This window comes from Sceloporus occidentalis, unplaced genomic scaffold (genome assembly GCF_023333645.1).
Source record: "Sceloporus occidentalis isolate IW3139 unplaced genomic scaffold, rSceOcc1.0.p SCAF_3, whole genome shotgun sequence".
Classification (NCBI taxonomy): domain Eukaryota; kingdom Metazoa; phylum Chordata; class Lepidosauria; order Squamata; family Phrynosomatidae; genus Sceloporus; species Sceloporus occidentalis.
Genome location: NW_028316983.1, coordinates 226,164,331 through 226,181,356, shown reverse-complemented (window position 1 = coordinate 226,181,356; position 17,026 = coordinate 226,164,331). Strand labels below are relative to the sequence as shown.

General features: G+C 40.5%; 1 protein-coding gene across 5 annotated transcripts in view; it reads left to right on the top strand.

The window, feature by feature from the left end:
* LOC149317581 (syntabulin-like) overlaps window positions 1-15,448 on the top strand; it is a 59,733-nt gene extending 44,285 nt beyond the window's left edge. For 4 of the 5 annotated variants that reach the window (XM_089517850.1, XM_089517851.1, XM_089517854.1 and 1 more), the window contains 4 exons: window positions 1,511-1,613; window positions 8,564-8,770; window positions 11,832-11,981; window positions 13,636-15,448. In XM_089517850.1, the coding sequence (XP_089373976.1) occupies window positions 1,511-1,613; window positions 8,564-8,770; window positions 11,832-11,981; window positions 13,636-14,746 (1,571 nt within the window). In that variant the 3' untranslated portion in view covers window positions 14,747-15,448. The remainder of the gene's footprint in view (window positions 1-1,510; window positions 1,614-8,563; window positions 8,771-11,831; window positions 11,982-13,635) is intronic. The other variant, XM_089517852.1, reaches the window with a different exon arrangement.
* Window positions 15,449-17,026: the final 1,578 nt, after the last annotated feature.

Below are 17,026 nucleotides of genomic sequence, written 5' to 3'. Positions count from 1 at the left end.
ATTCTTCTTTCTAAAATCATATGAAGTAGGTTTACTTGTGTTGTGTGCCTTCATTTCTGTCTTATGGTGACCCTAGGTGAACCTACCATAGGGTTTTCTTGGCAAGACTTGTTCAGAGAATGTTTGCCATTGCCTTCCCTTCAGGCTGAGAGCATTTGACTTGCCCAAGGTCACCCAATGAGTTTCATAGCCAAGCTGTGAATTGAACCTTGATCTCCAGAATTGTAGCCCAATACTCAAACCACTGTGCCACACTGGCTCTCAGGCTTACTTACAAAGTCTAAAATTTTAGATTGTAAGCCTGAGGGCAGGGAACTGTCTAATTAAAAATAATAATTGTAAGCCGCTCTGATAGCCTTTAGGGCTGAAAAACAGGGTATAAATACAATAATAATAATAATAATAATAATAATAATAATAATAAATTTTCATAACATCTCACAGTGAGATGCACTGTAACATGCTTTGCAAACACAGGAAAGAACTGCAAGCTATAAAATGGAGGATATATAAATTGCATTCTGCAAACTGCTGAATAACTGATTCAGGAGGAAAGAGAGTGTGGCTGTGACCCAGAAACAACAAATAATATGAATATATGCTATGACCAGACTCTTAAGCTGCTGTCACACTGCAGAAATTTAGCAGTTTGACACCACTTTAACTGCCATGACTCAATGCTATGGAATTCTGGGGTTTGCAGTTTGGTGAAGCACCAGAGCTCTATGACAGGGAAGGCTAATATCTCACAAAACTACAAATCCCAAAATTCCATAGTAATGACTCATGCCAGTTAAAGTGGTGTCAAACTGCTATATTTCTGCAGTGTGACAGCAGCCTTAGAGAAACATATAGTGGCTACTGAGTACTGGTTGCTACCTCTAACACTATAGAGTGAGTGAAGATGTTTTGTGAAATTCTTTGTTGTGTGCCTTCAAGTTGTTTCTGACTTATGGTGACCCTAAGGCGATCCTATCATGTTTTTGTTTTCGGGGTTTTTTTTGGCAAAATTTCTTTAGAAGAGGTTTGCCATTGCCTTCCCCTAAGGCTGAGAGCATGTGACTTTCCCAAGGTACCCTAGTGGGTTTCATGGCTGAGCTAAGAAACCCAAGTAGACTTTACTGCTTGATTCATTTTGCTACTGTTCTGGAACTTTGCCTGTTTTAACTGGTCTTATGTATTATTATAGTTCATATTTGTGTATCCAATCTGGACATTTTATGAGACGTGGTGTAATTTTATAAAGATGTACATGTGTAAATAAATTCTAGTGCCAGTCTCTACTTTTTCACATATACCTGATGGATAGTGATTGTCATTCCCCTCAAACTGTACAGTAGATGTTAACCTTCCTTCCAAATAACTTTTGCATCATATTTCTCTCTTGGCTTATCCACTTGGCAGAAATGTTCAGAAACTGAAAGGGACTCACCCTTACTATTTTGAAAACTGCAGGCTTGGTTGAGTTAAATTTTCCATCAAATTTTTATTCCACCCTTTTCCTTTCCAGGAAGTGAGGCTGATTTTAGCTCTTCAAGCAGCACAGGCAGCATTTCAGCTCCTGAGGTCCATATGTCCACTGCTGGAAGCAAGAGATCATCATTTTCCCGCAAGTATGTAACAGCATCTTACCCCATCTCTTTCCAATCAATTTTGCTTATATGGAAGATGGCCCAACTTTATTGGCCCAGACTGGGGGGCATATGCACACAGGGTTGGTTGGCCTGGATTCTCTCACCATCCATCTAATTATTTTCTGTACCAGCCTGGTGGTACAAACACAAATCTGATGTCTAGGCAAGTTTTCAAAGAGATATTGGAGTTTATCACACAGAGGTTATCCCATGCAGAAACAGGATTTAAATTGGGAAAATCCTGCAAAAGCGAGATCTTTTTCAGATGATGGAGGGGCATCCTGCACAGCAAGTAGACAAATCCCGCAAAAGCGGGATCGTTTTCAGACAATGTGGGCATTAATCCAACATTAGCCTGCACAGAAAGTGGACAAAATCGCCCACTTTTTACTTTCAGGATTTTGTCCACTTTCTGTATGAATTAATGTCGGATTAATGCTCAGGGACCCTGATCTGTCTGAAAACAATCCTGCTTTTGCAGGATTTAATTCCCATTTCTGCACATAATTTGGGTACTTAGGGGCTGTACAGACTGGCAATTAAGGCCAGCTTGGGGGGCAGAGTTAGGGCGTGGTGTCCACATGACACATGCCCCGACTCCGCCCCCAGGCCAGCGTGATGCCACATGCCACACCACATGGCACGCGGTGTCACAGAGCTCCTCTGGCACTATGTCTACTTGATGCAGTACCAAAGAAGCACGGAAAAGGTGTGTACTGGCAGCTATGGTTATGGAAAGCAGAGATTAGGCCCACAGCACATACATGTCCCAGCCCAATCCAGCAATGAAAGGAGCATCTGCAGGCCACCCATTAGGGGTGGTCTATTGAGCCACTTAGCCTCCTGTGTGATAAACTCCAAAGTCTATTTCAGTATACAGGGGAAGGAAAAAAAGGAGCTTTTTGTGATACTTTAGGGGGGGGGGGGAGTTTTAATTTTTCACAAGCTTCCATCTTTTAGCATGAGATTTCAGTTCTGTTCCCCCCAGTAAATACTTTATTGGATTGGGTATTATTAGGTATTTGGATTAGGCATTATTTTACGTTGGTTGGTTTGCAGCAGAAGAGTATTATTCTATGTTTGTTGTTATTATCATTATTATATCCCACTTCTCCCAAAAACTGAGACTCAACATGGCTCATAATTTAAAAGAATAATGCAATTTAAAATACAGAAAAAGTTAGCATTAAAATAGAATTAAGCCATTGCAGTGTTAAAACAAACTGCATAAGAATAAATTTTTAAGACAAAAGCTCTTAAAAACACTTGTTAAAACATTACCATACACCCCCTCCAGCCTGTTCTTTAAAAACTTTATCTTTTAAAAATTGTATTAATATTAATAAAAGACAGCAAAGCAACTGTGTGCTTGATGGGTGGATTTAACTCTCCATACATATTTGTTTTGAAAGCTAACAAAATGAATGAAAACAATTAGCATGCAAAGAGCAGGGATTAAACTGGAACTGGAGTCTCTTCGCTGAACTCACTCAAAGCAATTGACCTTAGCCCTCTGGTCAGCACCCATTTGTTTCTGTGCAGTAACACTTTAGCAGCCCAGCCTGTGTCTTACTGTATGTTGAACAGCCCCCACACTGTTGTAACATCTGCATGTTAATGTGCAAAAATTAAAGGAGGTGGTGCAGATGGATACTCTGATGAAAGGTTGATAGCAGAGAGCAATGAGTGAGACTTTCTCAGAAGGGTCTGTGACAGCCAATGACTGCGGTACATCACTCTTTCCATATAACTGTACTCACTTCCTCTCCCTCCTCCTAGCAAAGCTCTCAAGCTGAGGCACATCAGTCATTTTATGGTAACTAAATACTAGATCTTCTGGAACTGAAAATTGGATTAATTTGCATTATATGAGCAGCTTGGCAAACGTCTATCAGTTTTCCCTTGCCTCAGAAAGTTAGAATTACAGCCTGAAATGTGTAAATTAAATATATGTCCAAAGATTTCATTTTAAAATTGTTCAAGCAGGGAGGTATAGCAAGGAAAACCACAGGGCCAAGCCTTGAAATTATCCTAAAGCCTCCATAATATTTTTTTCAAATACATCTCTTGAGCCAAATATTCTTTTAAATACAGCCTTGAGTCCTTTACACTTGCCAAAATGCCTCTGCTGCGTAAAATACACAGAAAACTGTTTTTCCGTTTCTCCTTTTTAAGAACCCACGTGTCCACTTGTACTCCAGCTACAGTCATTTGAATGAGGCTTATTTCCAGGTAAAGGAATCTAGGCCTGCAGGCAGAAAGTTTCAGTTTGGCGTTTGTTGCCTTTGCTATGGCAAACTGCAGTTGGGAGAGATTTGTTCACCATGTAACCCCACTTCCATCTTCTTGTATTCACAAGCAAATGGGACTGGAGTTATCCAAACCACAGTCCTGGGACACTGCTCTGCAGCAAAGTCATCCTGCCATCTGTTTGATATAAAGTGTTCCAGGCAAGGAAGGAGGAAACCATTTGAAACAAATTCTAAATTAAGAGCTTTTTGCCTCATGGTTTGCACTGTTTCTCATACATGCACTCTATTTTTGCCTCTCTCCTCTTTCATTTGCTTTCTTTTAGATTTTAAAAAAGAAATTGGCATTTAGGGGCTACATCATCTAGAAAAAGGGGGGTGCATCACCAGTATTAGAATCTTGTCGTGCCACTAATATGAATGTTATTGTTTACAAAATTAGCCTAATTTGTATTTTTCTAGGGAACAAATCTTATGTCACCAGCTACAGTGGCAAAGAATCCTTCCAGTGGCAAGTTCTATTCATTTGGGTTTTTAAAGTAGCTTAAAATAATGAAAAGGACATAGCAATCATGAAACTGTTTTTAAGAACACAAAATAAAGATGGAACATTGCAGCTTATTCTTTTTGAAAATAAAGCTTTTAAATGTCTAATATTTTGAAGTCTTCTTTTTTCTGATCATTAGAAGAGAGAGGCACAAGTCTGATTATGGTTTGTCATGAATTTTGAACTTAGAATATTTACAGCTGTTACTCCATCTCTAGTGGCCACTGCACCAAAGAAATGAGGCTGCTGAACAGATGGAAAATAAATCACGACCATCCCCAGAACTGTAGTTTTCCTGTACACAGACAAGCCTGTGTATAAACAGACACCCATGATTTACATATCAGATGAGCCCTGTTCAGGTGTTCAAAGCCTCACACAATAGGAGTAGAAAGATGTATGCTGGCCCTTTCCTCTTTATCATATCCCTGTTGCCCAACTCCAGTGCCTTCCAGATACTGCTAGGCATAGATCTATAGCAACAGGAGGCCTATTTTATGAACATAGATATACCACTGTGCAAATGACATGGGAGGCCTACATAATTATAGCATAACATTTAGGAAAGTAACTTTTTAGACTACATCTCATAGAATGCCTCAGAATTGTTGACTTCGCTGAGCTGTTGTCATGGTAGTCTACCTGCTGCATGCATACTATCTCTCCCAGCATATAGAAAATGACACAACATTGTGTTGTGTTTAATAATAATAATAATAATAATAATAATCATTTATATCCCACCCCTTTGAGGTCAATCGGGGCGGCTAACAGTAATAAAATACAATACATTATACATCAAAATCTACTTCCCTCCCCCCTTAAAAAGTTATTAAATCAGTTATAATTAAAACCAACAAATTAAAACAACATCAACACATACACATTATTACAAACAAAACAAAACAGTAAACTGCGGTAGCATTCTGCTTAAATTTCCAGGGAGGACCTTAGGGACTCTCATGAGAAGAGGGTTCCTGAGGCCGGGATTATCTATCCAGGAAAGGCCTGCCAGAAGAGATCCGTCTTGGCAGCCTTTTTAAAGCTGTCTAAAGATGTCAATTGACAGATCTCATCTGGCAGGTCGTTCCATAATCTGGGGGCGACAACAGAAAAAGCCCTTTGGGAGGTAGCCAAAAGCCTAGATCTTTGAGGCTGCAGCAAATTCCTCCCAGAGGACTGGAGTGTGCGGGGAGGATTGTATGGGAGGAGGCGGTCCCTGAGATAGTTTGGACCCAAGCCATTTAGGGCTTTAAAGGTGATAACCAACACCTTGTACTGGGGCCAGAAACTAATAGGCAGCCAGTGGAGGGACTTTAATACCAGAGTAATATGGTCCCTCCTCGATGTTCCTGACACTACTCTGGCCGCCATGTTCTACACTAATTGCAGTTTCCGAATCAAGCACAAGGGTAGCCTCATGTAGAGTGCATTACAGAAATCTAGATGTGAGGTTACCAGCACGTGTACAACAGTCTCGAGATCCCTTACTTCCAGAAAAGGGTGCAGTTGGCGTATCAGCTGAAGCTGATAACAGGCGCTCTTGACTGTCACATTTACCTGATTTGTCATCAGGAACGACGAGTCAAGGAGCACCCCCAGACTGCGAACACAGTCACTAGAGGAGAGTGTGACCCCATCCAGGACTGGAGGTTGCAACCCAATTCTTGGTTTCGGGGCCACTACCGTGAGCACCTCCGTCTTGTCCGGATTCAGTTTCAATCTGTTTTTCCTCATCCAGCCCATTACTGCCCAGAGACATTCATTGAGAGAGGAGATGCCATTAGAATTTGAGGCCGACGAATGAAACACGGAGAAATAGATCTGGGTGTCATCAGCATACTGATAACACCCAGCTCCATGACTCCGAATAATCTCACTCAGTGGCTTCATATAGATGTTAAATAACATCAAGGACAGTATAGCACCCTGTGGAACCCCACAGGTGAGCTCCCTTTTACTGAAGCAGCTGTCCCCGAGCAGCACCCTCTGGGACCTGCCCGAGAGGAAGGACAAAATGTGATTAGTGCAACCCATGGTTTGATGTCAGAATGGACAAAATAAACAAGTGTTGGCCTAAACCAAAAACAGAACAGTATGGCAAGCATAACGGTCTAGTAATACATAATAAAGTTTAAATATCTGAAATATTTAAAATATGTGGTTACAATGATTTTCTGGCATCCAGGTAAACAGTATGTGGTCAAAGCAATAAACTGTGCCAGAAAGTAAAAACAAGTAATGTATACACTTCCCGTAAACATACAAAGTTAAAAGTATAAACACTGCCAATATGCATGGAAGATTAGAAATATGAGTTTCCAAATAATATGCAAAATATAAAAATAATCCAACATCCAAAGTGCATGGAAAAACAGAACTATGTGCACTTCCTGAGGACATACAAAATGATAATAAAAATATATCCAAATGCGTTTCAACTTAAAGTCTTCCTCAGTGGAAAATAAAGCGTATAATGGGAAATATAATATAGTTAGTATATTTATTCACAAATGAAGACCATATTGTAAAAAAAATTATCGTTACAGCACAATAATTATCCTATTTCCAGGGAGTCATCCAGTATAAGTAAGGAGCAAATCAAGCAATAAATTCCTGCAGAAAATATACATAAACATGTATATGTTTTAAGTTTGAAAAAATATATTACAGCGCGACTGCGTCATACGCGGGCACACTTTACGCGAACTTGAGCTTACGTGCTCAAGCCGCGGGGCGCACGTGGGGCTGAAGGGGCGGCACGTCCCATTCAATTGAATGGGCGTGCGCGTCCGTTGCACCCCGCGCGCCGCCGCACTGCCACGCACGAGCCCCATTGTTTCCAATGGCGCTTGAGCATAGGCAGAATTCGCCTTAGGCGGAGGGATCCAGAACGGATCCCCGCGTAAGGTGAGGGCCGACTGTAAAAGTTATTGAAGATGTTATATTGATGTCAGTATGGAGCCTAGAATTGCTGGAAGCCTCTTAGGAGTCTCCTTGGCTGAGCAGAGATTTCTACTCTGGCTTCTTCAGTACAAATTCAGGACATTTTCTCCTGCACTGTAGTAGTTTAAGATCAATTTCTGATGTACTGTAGTAATACTAGATCAGCTATTTATATACTCACAATTAGCAAACAGAACCTGGAGCTTTCATGAAGACATTGATGTTTGCTTTTATAGGCTTTTGAAGTATGATTTATTTCACATGTTTTACACTATTTCACTATGCAATATATATTAGAGCAACCACTTATTTTTAAGAAATTGTAGTTGATTCATTATATATGAACTCCCTTGTTCAGCAGCAAGTTGATCTCTTCATTAATTGATTAAATGTGCATATGTTTGCATGTGAATAAAACAATAGCTCTGGTGCAATGACTATTTAGGCCTTTGCCTTTTGAGCAGAGATAGAAAATGTCCAGGAGTTGGTACACAGGATTTCTTTTATACCATTGGGAAATGCATAATCTCTGCCATTATTCAGTAGTGGGTACTGATTTTCCCACAATTGTGGAAGTTCTCTGTGTTTCAGAAAGGTTCCATAGAACCTTTTTAGTTTATAGGGCAGTAACTCTCCATTTAGGAAGGGATGGGGAGAACATGATTTCATGTTTTTTTTCCTCCGGCTTTGTTCAAAATTGGTTTGTTGGCTATGGTACAGGGCACAAAAACCTGTCCTGGAGCACATGCAGAATTTGTGTTGCCTATGCTTGCTTTGGAAGAGGTCCATGGAATATGTTGTACATGTATTAACCATCTTAAATTGGAGATTTTCTCTTATTGAGGGAAGACAAATACTTTGTCTAATATGGTAGCAGTCACACGAAGTAAGTACTTCTAAAATAAATATAAGCAACATGTAAGTCTAATTCCAATGTTTTGTCCCAATTAGAATAGACTGAATCAGTGGGAACTCAATGTCAGTACTTATGTAAATTCTCTTGATTCAGTGTGTCTGCTCTTGTTTGGACTGACAATTGATTTGTGTCATGTATTTCTGCCCAGTTAATTGTAATAGACCAAAAAGTTTGTAACTTATTAATATTGCTCATTAATCACCCAGACGCAATGCTAATGTATATATTGAATGGTGTACTAAAACTCATTTGTTCTTGTTGTCAATTCTAGTCGGGGGCCTCATGGAAGAAATAATGGAACTTCGTCTTACAAGTCTGGGTCTAGCCCTCCTATCACGTCCCGTGAGAAGGACTTCCTGTCAATGTTGTGCAAAAATCAGTTGAGTCCCAGTAGCACACATCAGAATTATGGGGCTTCTTCAGCCAGCAGCAGCAATTCAGGTTCATACAAGGGAAGTGATAGCAGCCCCATCTTGAGGCAAGTGTTCTTCCCCCACAAGTCCCTTCTATCTCCAGAACTTACTGGATGATTTAACTGTAACACAAGAGTCCCCCCCCCTCACATATTATCACAGGATCATAATTCTGTAAGGGTTTTGGTTGCATGCTTCAGCATTTGAGCAGATGTGCTGAGAAAACTAACACCCTTCAAACCAGTTTCTTTTCCTGGGAGGGAGGGAGTTTTGCAAAAAGGCTACTAACTTAATGCATGCATTGACTTTTTTCTTTGAAACCAGATTCTTTGGGATACTAGGTAAAGAAATGGCACTTGCATAAGATCTGAGGAAGCTGCCTTATATCAAGTCAGCCCATTGATCGATCTAACCCAGAATTGTCAGTTCTTACTGGCGGTAATTTTCCAAGGTTTGGGACTGAAAATCTTTTTAGTCCTATCTAGAGATCCCTAGTATTTTAATCAACCATTTAAGCACTAGTCAGACCTGATTCTGGTTCTAAAACCAAATGATGTAGTGGTTACCATTGCCTTGACCTGCAGCTGCTGCAGAAAGAACCCCCAATGTTGTTGCAAAGTCTTGTGTTGCTTTCTGTGTGCTTCCTGTTGGTGTGATAGCTGTACTAGAGGTAAGTGGGTATTGTCTGCTAACTTCACTCTGCTTAGACTGGAGCATAGTCAGCCTTGAGAAATACAGCATGAAGATTGCAGCCATAATGTCCTGGGCCAACACTAACAGTGTGAGACAGAGTGGAGCTGAGAAAGCAGTAATGACAACTATTTCCAAGCCCATTCTTCTAAACATTTCTGTTTCTAGAAGGGACAGAGCTATGTTCATTCAGAGGGAGCAGGGCTATCCTCATATCCTAAATTAGGGCCTGAAAAGACAGGCCAAAATAAAGCTGATTCGGGTCACTTTGGAGGCATGCTGTTTAAATTATTTGTGTCCTAAGAGGCCAGAAGCTGCGCCTCACCCATGCATCTTCTGGCCTCTTAAGATGCGTGTGTCATTCAAGGGAGGCCTGCTAGAGTCTTCCATGGCTGCATGATTATGGTTTACTTGCAGAGAGGAGAGATATAATACCTAGATGGAACAGCTCCAAAGTCTAACCATTTGTTTATTCTAATACCTTTTGGTGTGGGTGGCTTTATTTTAATGGCAAGATGGTGTACGTGGGTGTTTCTGATTCTTTTTAAACAACAACAAAATATTTGCCATCACTTCAAGCAGCAGCTTGGCTATCTTTAACTGTCTAGTGGCATTCCCTTAAGAGGTTAGGATGCAAGGCCCCTTGGGAATGGTGCTAAATCATGGCATTTTCTCAAATTCTTTATGAAGTGTTTCCTCTCAAATTGTCCAAAGGATACGTTGCTCCATCATTACATTCTATATATATTTAATCGGTCCTAAGTCCAGTCGATTTTGTTTATTACTGAAAATATTTCTGCACTATTCCTTAACATGCCCAAGGTGGCTTAACATAACAGCAATAACATAACAGTTAGACACACAGCTGTATCAACCATAAAACAATAAAGAACCAAGGCTTGTTGTTGTTATGTGCCTTCAAATCAGCTTCAAGTTATGGCAACCCAGAATGAGAGGTTTCCAAAATCTTGCTCAGGTCTTGCAAACAGAGGGCTGTGGCTTTTTTAATTGACTCAATGAATCTATAATGTTGCCTTCCTTTTCCCACTGCCTTAATTTTTTGTAGCATTATTGCCTTCTCTATGAGTCCTCTTTTCTTATAAATACATCCAAAGCATGATACTATCAGTTTAGTAATTTTGGCTTCTAGTGGGAATTCAGGCTTGCTTTGCTCTTTGGTGATCCATGGCATCTGTAGAAGTCTACCTCAGCACCATATTTCAGATGAGCAGATTTTCCCTCACTCTGTCATCTTACTTCATTGTCCAGCTTTCACATCAGAAATACCTTGTTGTGGAAAATCCTGATTTTGATCTTGAATGACATATCTTTACACTTGAGGATTTTACTTCCTTCATACTTTACCTTCCAAGTCCAAGTCTTCTTCTGATATCCATTTTGAATGATAACTGAGCAAAGATATGAAAAATCTTTTTACATCTTTAGTTTTTTGTGGGTTTTTCGGGATATGTGGCCATGTTTTAGAAGTGTTTGTTCCTGATATTTCACCAGCATCTGTGGCTGGCATCTTCATCATCATCAGGTTCGGGGGAAGTAAAAATAATAATAATACAGCAGTCAAAAAACATCCCAGAGTTGTTTTTGAAAAACATCAAAGAATAAAGGAATTAGTTAAGTGTATCCTATAATCTACAGGTTGTTGAACTACAACTCCTATCAGGCTCAGCCAGTGGTATACTGATTTCCCCCCCCTAGGATGCCCTGTTAATCTTCTTTTTTCTAGCTTGGCCATGCTGACAGGGAACAATGGAAATGGAACTTCAACTAGGGATGTAACTCTTCACTGTGTTTCTTCTCAAAGATAGAAATGAGTAATTTCAGCATTTTTTTTCCTGCTACAATTGGGAATTTATTGTGTGCAAAATTTGTACATGGTTGTTTTGCAAGAGATTAGCTTTTTCTGCACAGGAAACAGCATTTTCTCCATGGGAGATAATATTTCAATCCCGAATTATTAATTTATGTGGAAAAAAATCCTGCTTTCTGTGCAGAAATTATTGTTTTCTATGCTAATCAACCACATGTGAATTTTATGCAGAATGAAACCTCTTATTACAGTATCTTATTACAGTATTTTCTGTGCAGGAATTAATATTTCTGCACTGAAATATTTTCCATGTTGAAAATGCTTTTTTGTCCATAGAAAAATCTGATTTCTGTGCAAAACAACCACATGCAAATTTTGCACAGAAAAAGTCCTGAATTGCAAAGGTCTTTTCCAGTCCAGGAATATTCTTATCAGGGGTTCTCAACATGTGAAAAACACAATTTTCAAATACACTTTCCATCCCTAACTCCAACACATTTGGTACTGAATAGGAGAAGGCTGTCATATGGGCATTTTATCTTAAATCACTTTACTTGTCCTTGCTGTGAACACAGCTTTGCAGGTACAACAAGGTTTTTCTATTGCAGGCGGCCAGCCAGATACACCTCTTGTGGTGAGAACCATGGCATTAAACCACCCAGTCCAGAGCAGTACTTGACTCCCCTCCAACAAAAGGAAGTGACAGTGAGGCATTTAAAAACAAAACTGAAAGAGTCAGAGAGCAGACTTCAAGAAAGGTAAGTGCTCCTACTGAAAACAGGCTTCATAAAATAACATTAAAATATAGCATTTATTTGGGAAAATGCAGTCTTCAACTTAAATCTCTCAGAAGGTATTGGGCGAACAATAAATAATACACTATAAAATCATAATTCTTAGAAGATCAAGGAATACTGTATCTTTAAAATGAAACAAGACAAAGAAATCTCAGGACAGCAATTAAAAAGTCATGGTAGCATATTTTTTTTTAAAGATCAATAATGTCTTAGCTATACAAACCTAGCGATGGAGTGAATTTTAGTTTTTTTGGGGGGGGAGGGGCACTAGTATGAATGCCCTGCTCCATGATTTTAGCTTAAAAGTGAGGACAATTAGTAGCCTAGATAAAAGTGAATACAGGTGTTTTCCAGACCAGTGCTTTGCGCCAGCCTGGATACACATTACGGTTGCCCGAGGGTGGCGCCACCGCACGCCCCACAACCCTAGCGGTGTGATACTGGCAGCTCCCTGTATACATGGGCGCCGCCATTATCACATCACGCCCACACTGCAGCCAAACGGCGCTGCGCGGGCGTGACATCCCCGCAACGCTGCAGGGCGCTTGGGGCGCCCTTTCAGTGGTGCTGGAAGGAGCTTCGAAATGGTTCTCCTTGGGGAGTGCCTTGTTCCCACAGCCACAAAACGGCTGCGGGAACGAAGCCAGGGGAAAGGGGTCAAGCGGCCCCTTTCTCTCTTGGCAGCTGCTTCACCCTGGTCCCAAAAGGGCTGGATTGGGGCCTCTGGGCTGCTGCTGTGGCTGCCCTGGCCCCAATATGTGGCACAAAGGGGCAGCTGTAGCCCGTCCCAAATGGGTGGTCTGTATCCCGCCAGTTTGTTTAAAAGGCACCATCTCTACCTGTGGATATCTCTAATCTATGAGCCACCTGGAGTTGGAAAGAAACTCCAATTTTCTGCATCTTGTCCATTTGCCACCAGTTATTCAGAGCTACATTTTGGTAACCTTTTGGTAACCTTAAAAAGATCAAGACTGAAATCCTAGATCATGTCCCAACCCTCACTCTTGCTTTACTGGACATCAGCTATTGTGAATGTCAGGGGTCTGTTTTTCTGTTGATCAGAGTGCAGCAGATTTACATTTCCTCTTGCCTCCCACCAGTGATCTTCACATGTGATCAGAAGCAGGATCTCTGTCACAGTTCCTTGCATCAGAGATTGCTGGCAGGAAGGGGATGGAAATGCCAGCCTATTATACCCTGATTGACAGGACATTTGCTGGCAGTGGCTGATGCCTGGTAAAGCAGGATTGACTTATACAATCGTGGCAATAGTGCCATGATCATCGTAAATATGTAGGTCTTGTGATTACAAATCAATTTCAAATCTGTAACTGTTATGAAACTGCAGTTGCAATACTGAATTCCAGATGAGGTTTTTGCTCACATGTATCTGAATCTCATCAATCAGAGCCTGGTTTGGCTAAAGTTGCTGGGACTTCTAGTGCAGCAGTCGCTGGATGACTGCATATTTCCCAACCGTGCTTTTGGTAAACCCATTGAGTAAATAATTGAATGATGCATCAACACCTATAGGTCTACTCTGAATGAGACTACCAGTAGGACTCAGGTGAGAAATTTATGCGGTGTGTTTGTTTCTGTCTTTCCTTCTCCTCAGAGAAACAGAGATCAAGGAGCTGAAATCTCAGCTGGCACGCATGAGGGAAGACTGGATTGAAGAAGAATGTCATCGTGTGGAGGCCCAGCTTGCTTTGAAAGAAGCAAGGAAGGAGATCAAGCAGCTCAAGCAAGTTATCGAAACCATGAAAAACAGCTTGGCTGAGAAAGACAAAGGGATTCAGAAGTATTTTGTGGACATCAATATCCAGAACAAGAAACTGGAGTCTTTGCTTCAGAGTATGGAAATAGCGCAGAATGGCTCTTCTAACGAGGATCAGAGTCTAGAGTATGTGTATGGATCTCCTGATAAGTCTTTATCTCTGAGTACAGCCCATTCCAAAATGGCAGAAAGCATGTTTACAGAGGACCACTCATTGGAGGATATGGCAGATAGTGGTGTGCTACTGAGTGATGATGTGGCTAATGGGAATGATATATTTGAAGAGACAATGATCACTACGACCCCTGAACTTGGTTGTCCCACTCTCTTTACTGCCTCTTCCTTCAACCATCTGGATTTTGTCAAAGACCTAGCAAACACCAAAGAAGAGGATGACAACCGCAGTTGTAGCATGGCAATGGAGCAGGCAGTCCAGGCTGATGTGTTACTGTATAGCAGTAGCATGGAACAGCTTATTCAAAATATATTCAAAGCACAAGATGATTGCTCCATGACGCCATCTCCAGCTTTGAAAGAAATTGATGTATCTTGTGCTGAGAGTGACACAGATTTGCTTGTGGATTTAACTCCATGTGATCCAAATTCTGCTATCCTTTTATCCCCTATGGAACCATTGTGTGGTGATGTGGATTCCAGGTACTATGAAAACCGAGTCATGAAAGAGCTGGATTTCATTGATTGTCACTCTGAAGTGTATGGGAATACTAGGATGTTGTCTGACGGGGCCATTGTAAAAAGATACTGGAGCAGCAACTTCTTTGTAGATCTTTTGGCTGTAGCGGCCCCCATGGTGCCAACAGTAATGTGGATGTTCAGTACTCAGAGAGGAGGAGTGAACCCAGTCTACAATTTTGGAGCGTTGCTCCGAGGCTGCTGCCTGCTAGCCCTGAATTCCCTTCGCCGGATCCCCATCAATGTCCAACCCTAGATGTGACTGTCCTGTATGGTGGCCAAAAAGGCTGAGTTTTGGTGGGTGTAGTGAGGCCATGAAGAAAGGTTGTGTATGTATTGGTGGACCTGTACATTTTGCTCCTTAATGTTTGATTTGCACTATATCTCGTTGAAAACATGTTCATTGTTTGAAGCTGAAAAAAATAAAAAAGGCTCTTGGTGGCATGGAGACTTGTTTCCACTATGTGTAAACACAAGTGCATTAAAGAAAAGCATGCTAAGTGCTCCTTGTTCTGTTGTCAGATGTACGGGATGTTATACCAAATGTTTTCAGGTGTGAGAAGTTCATTCTTTCAAGGGCAGCTTACATAATCCTGGCATGTACTGTCTGTGCTTTGTAGTGGCGCTTTAATGATGTAATCACCCTGCATTCCACTGCTCCTTTATACAAGGGGATTGTAGCCAAAAAGAAAGAAAAAACCATGAAATGCATTATTGTAAATTGGTGGGAGTCTTGAATCTTGTTATTTTATGTATAAATATGGCTGTTAATATATTTTATGAATTTGTTTTTAAGTCTTAAATGAAGTCTTACTTGGAACATAATGATGTCACGCAAGCATATGAAGGACTATTTTAAATGTATGTTGTACTAACTTATTTTTTTTCTTGTTAAATCTTTTAAGAGAAAGAAAGGCCTTTATAATCACAAGTTATAAGTAAAGCATGTTAAAACTGAGCTGGTGTCTTTGTTTTTGTTGTGTAGAATATATATTGTACAGGCATTTGCTGCAGCTTGGAGTCCTGCATCTCATCAGTTTGTCAGGAGAGCTAATGGTTCAGAAGAATAGGAGCTGCAGTCCAACATGATCTGGAGAACCACAAGTTGCTCTGTTCTACTTAGGTTTTGGCCTGTTGTTTCCACCTGAACTGGCAATCCTTTCTGCAGCTCCCTATGCACCTTAATAACCTGATCTGGAAAATCATTTGGAGCAGGTTGTGATGCTATGGAGTGCTACAACATGATGAGAGAGGGAAGAAAGTACCATTCAGTCTTGGTCTACTAGTTGTAAATATACAAGGCAATTCAAAAAGAATGGTACAAACGTGAAGTTGTTCTTACTTGGTTTTGCACCATTCTTTTTGAATTGCCCTGTTTTTCTGAAAGGTTATTTTAAGTCTTTGCTAAAGTCTTACTGGGATCATAAGGAGATCACTCAAAAGATTCAAAGGGAAGAGTCCTCCTAAATCACAAGTTATACTTAAAGCTTATAGCCCTAAAATAAATTTCCCTGAAGTGAATGAAAAATATTTTCAAAACTAACCATAACAGGTGACTATGATTACCACATAATAATAAATAATATTTTTTTATTTATATCCTGCCTCTCCCTACGGATATGAGCCCCCATTTTTGCCATGATTGCACTAATGAAAGAAACTCATAGGTGCCATCCTGGGAGCAGTCCCTATCGCACATGTCTACAATCACTGTAGCAGCCATTGTTGGTCCAGGACTATCTTTCCCAGCATGCTCCCTGCCCTATTGCTTTACGAGCAGGCTTTTTTTTAAAGGAAAAACACAATTTCCTGTGTGATAATGTCTGGGATGCAGTGACATGGTGTCAGTTTCCTCCTTTCCCTCACTCCCCTTTTCCTGCTATTTCAAAGCAACCTGTTTTTCCTTTTTTTAAAAAAAAACTTCCCTTCTTAACCTTAGTCCCATTGTCATAATGCACAATTTACACAATTTAGGCATTATGACAATGGGACTAAGGTTAAGAAGGGAAGTTTTTTTAAAAAAAGGAAAAACAGGTTGCTTTGAAATAGCAGGAAAAGGGGAGTGAGGGAAAGGAGGAAACTGACACCATGTCACTGCATCCCAGACATTATCACACACAAATTTAAGACTACAGCAGCAATGTAGGTAACAGTTGAGGAAATCTCATCAATGAAAAGATGTGTAATCATTATGGATGGAAAACTGACCACTACAATTCAGCCAAGGCGTTATCTGATAAGGTTCAGCCATGGACACATCTATCTTGCTTTAATTACACTTTTTAGCCTTGTGTGATAACCTCCTACACGCCTTGGCAATGCTACAGAAAGCTCCCACCTGGAGAAGGAGGTCACAAAGGTCAGTGCTACATATAAGAGCACTGGCATGGAGAATCTATTTCAGGATAGTTGTTTCTAGTTTCTTCTATGGAAATGAACAGGCTAGAACTGATATACTTTATATGGCATCTCTTGTTAACAGTCCTGTAGTAAGCAGATCAAACAAAAAGGTCACAATACATGACAAGGTCATGAC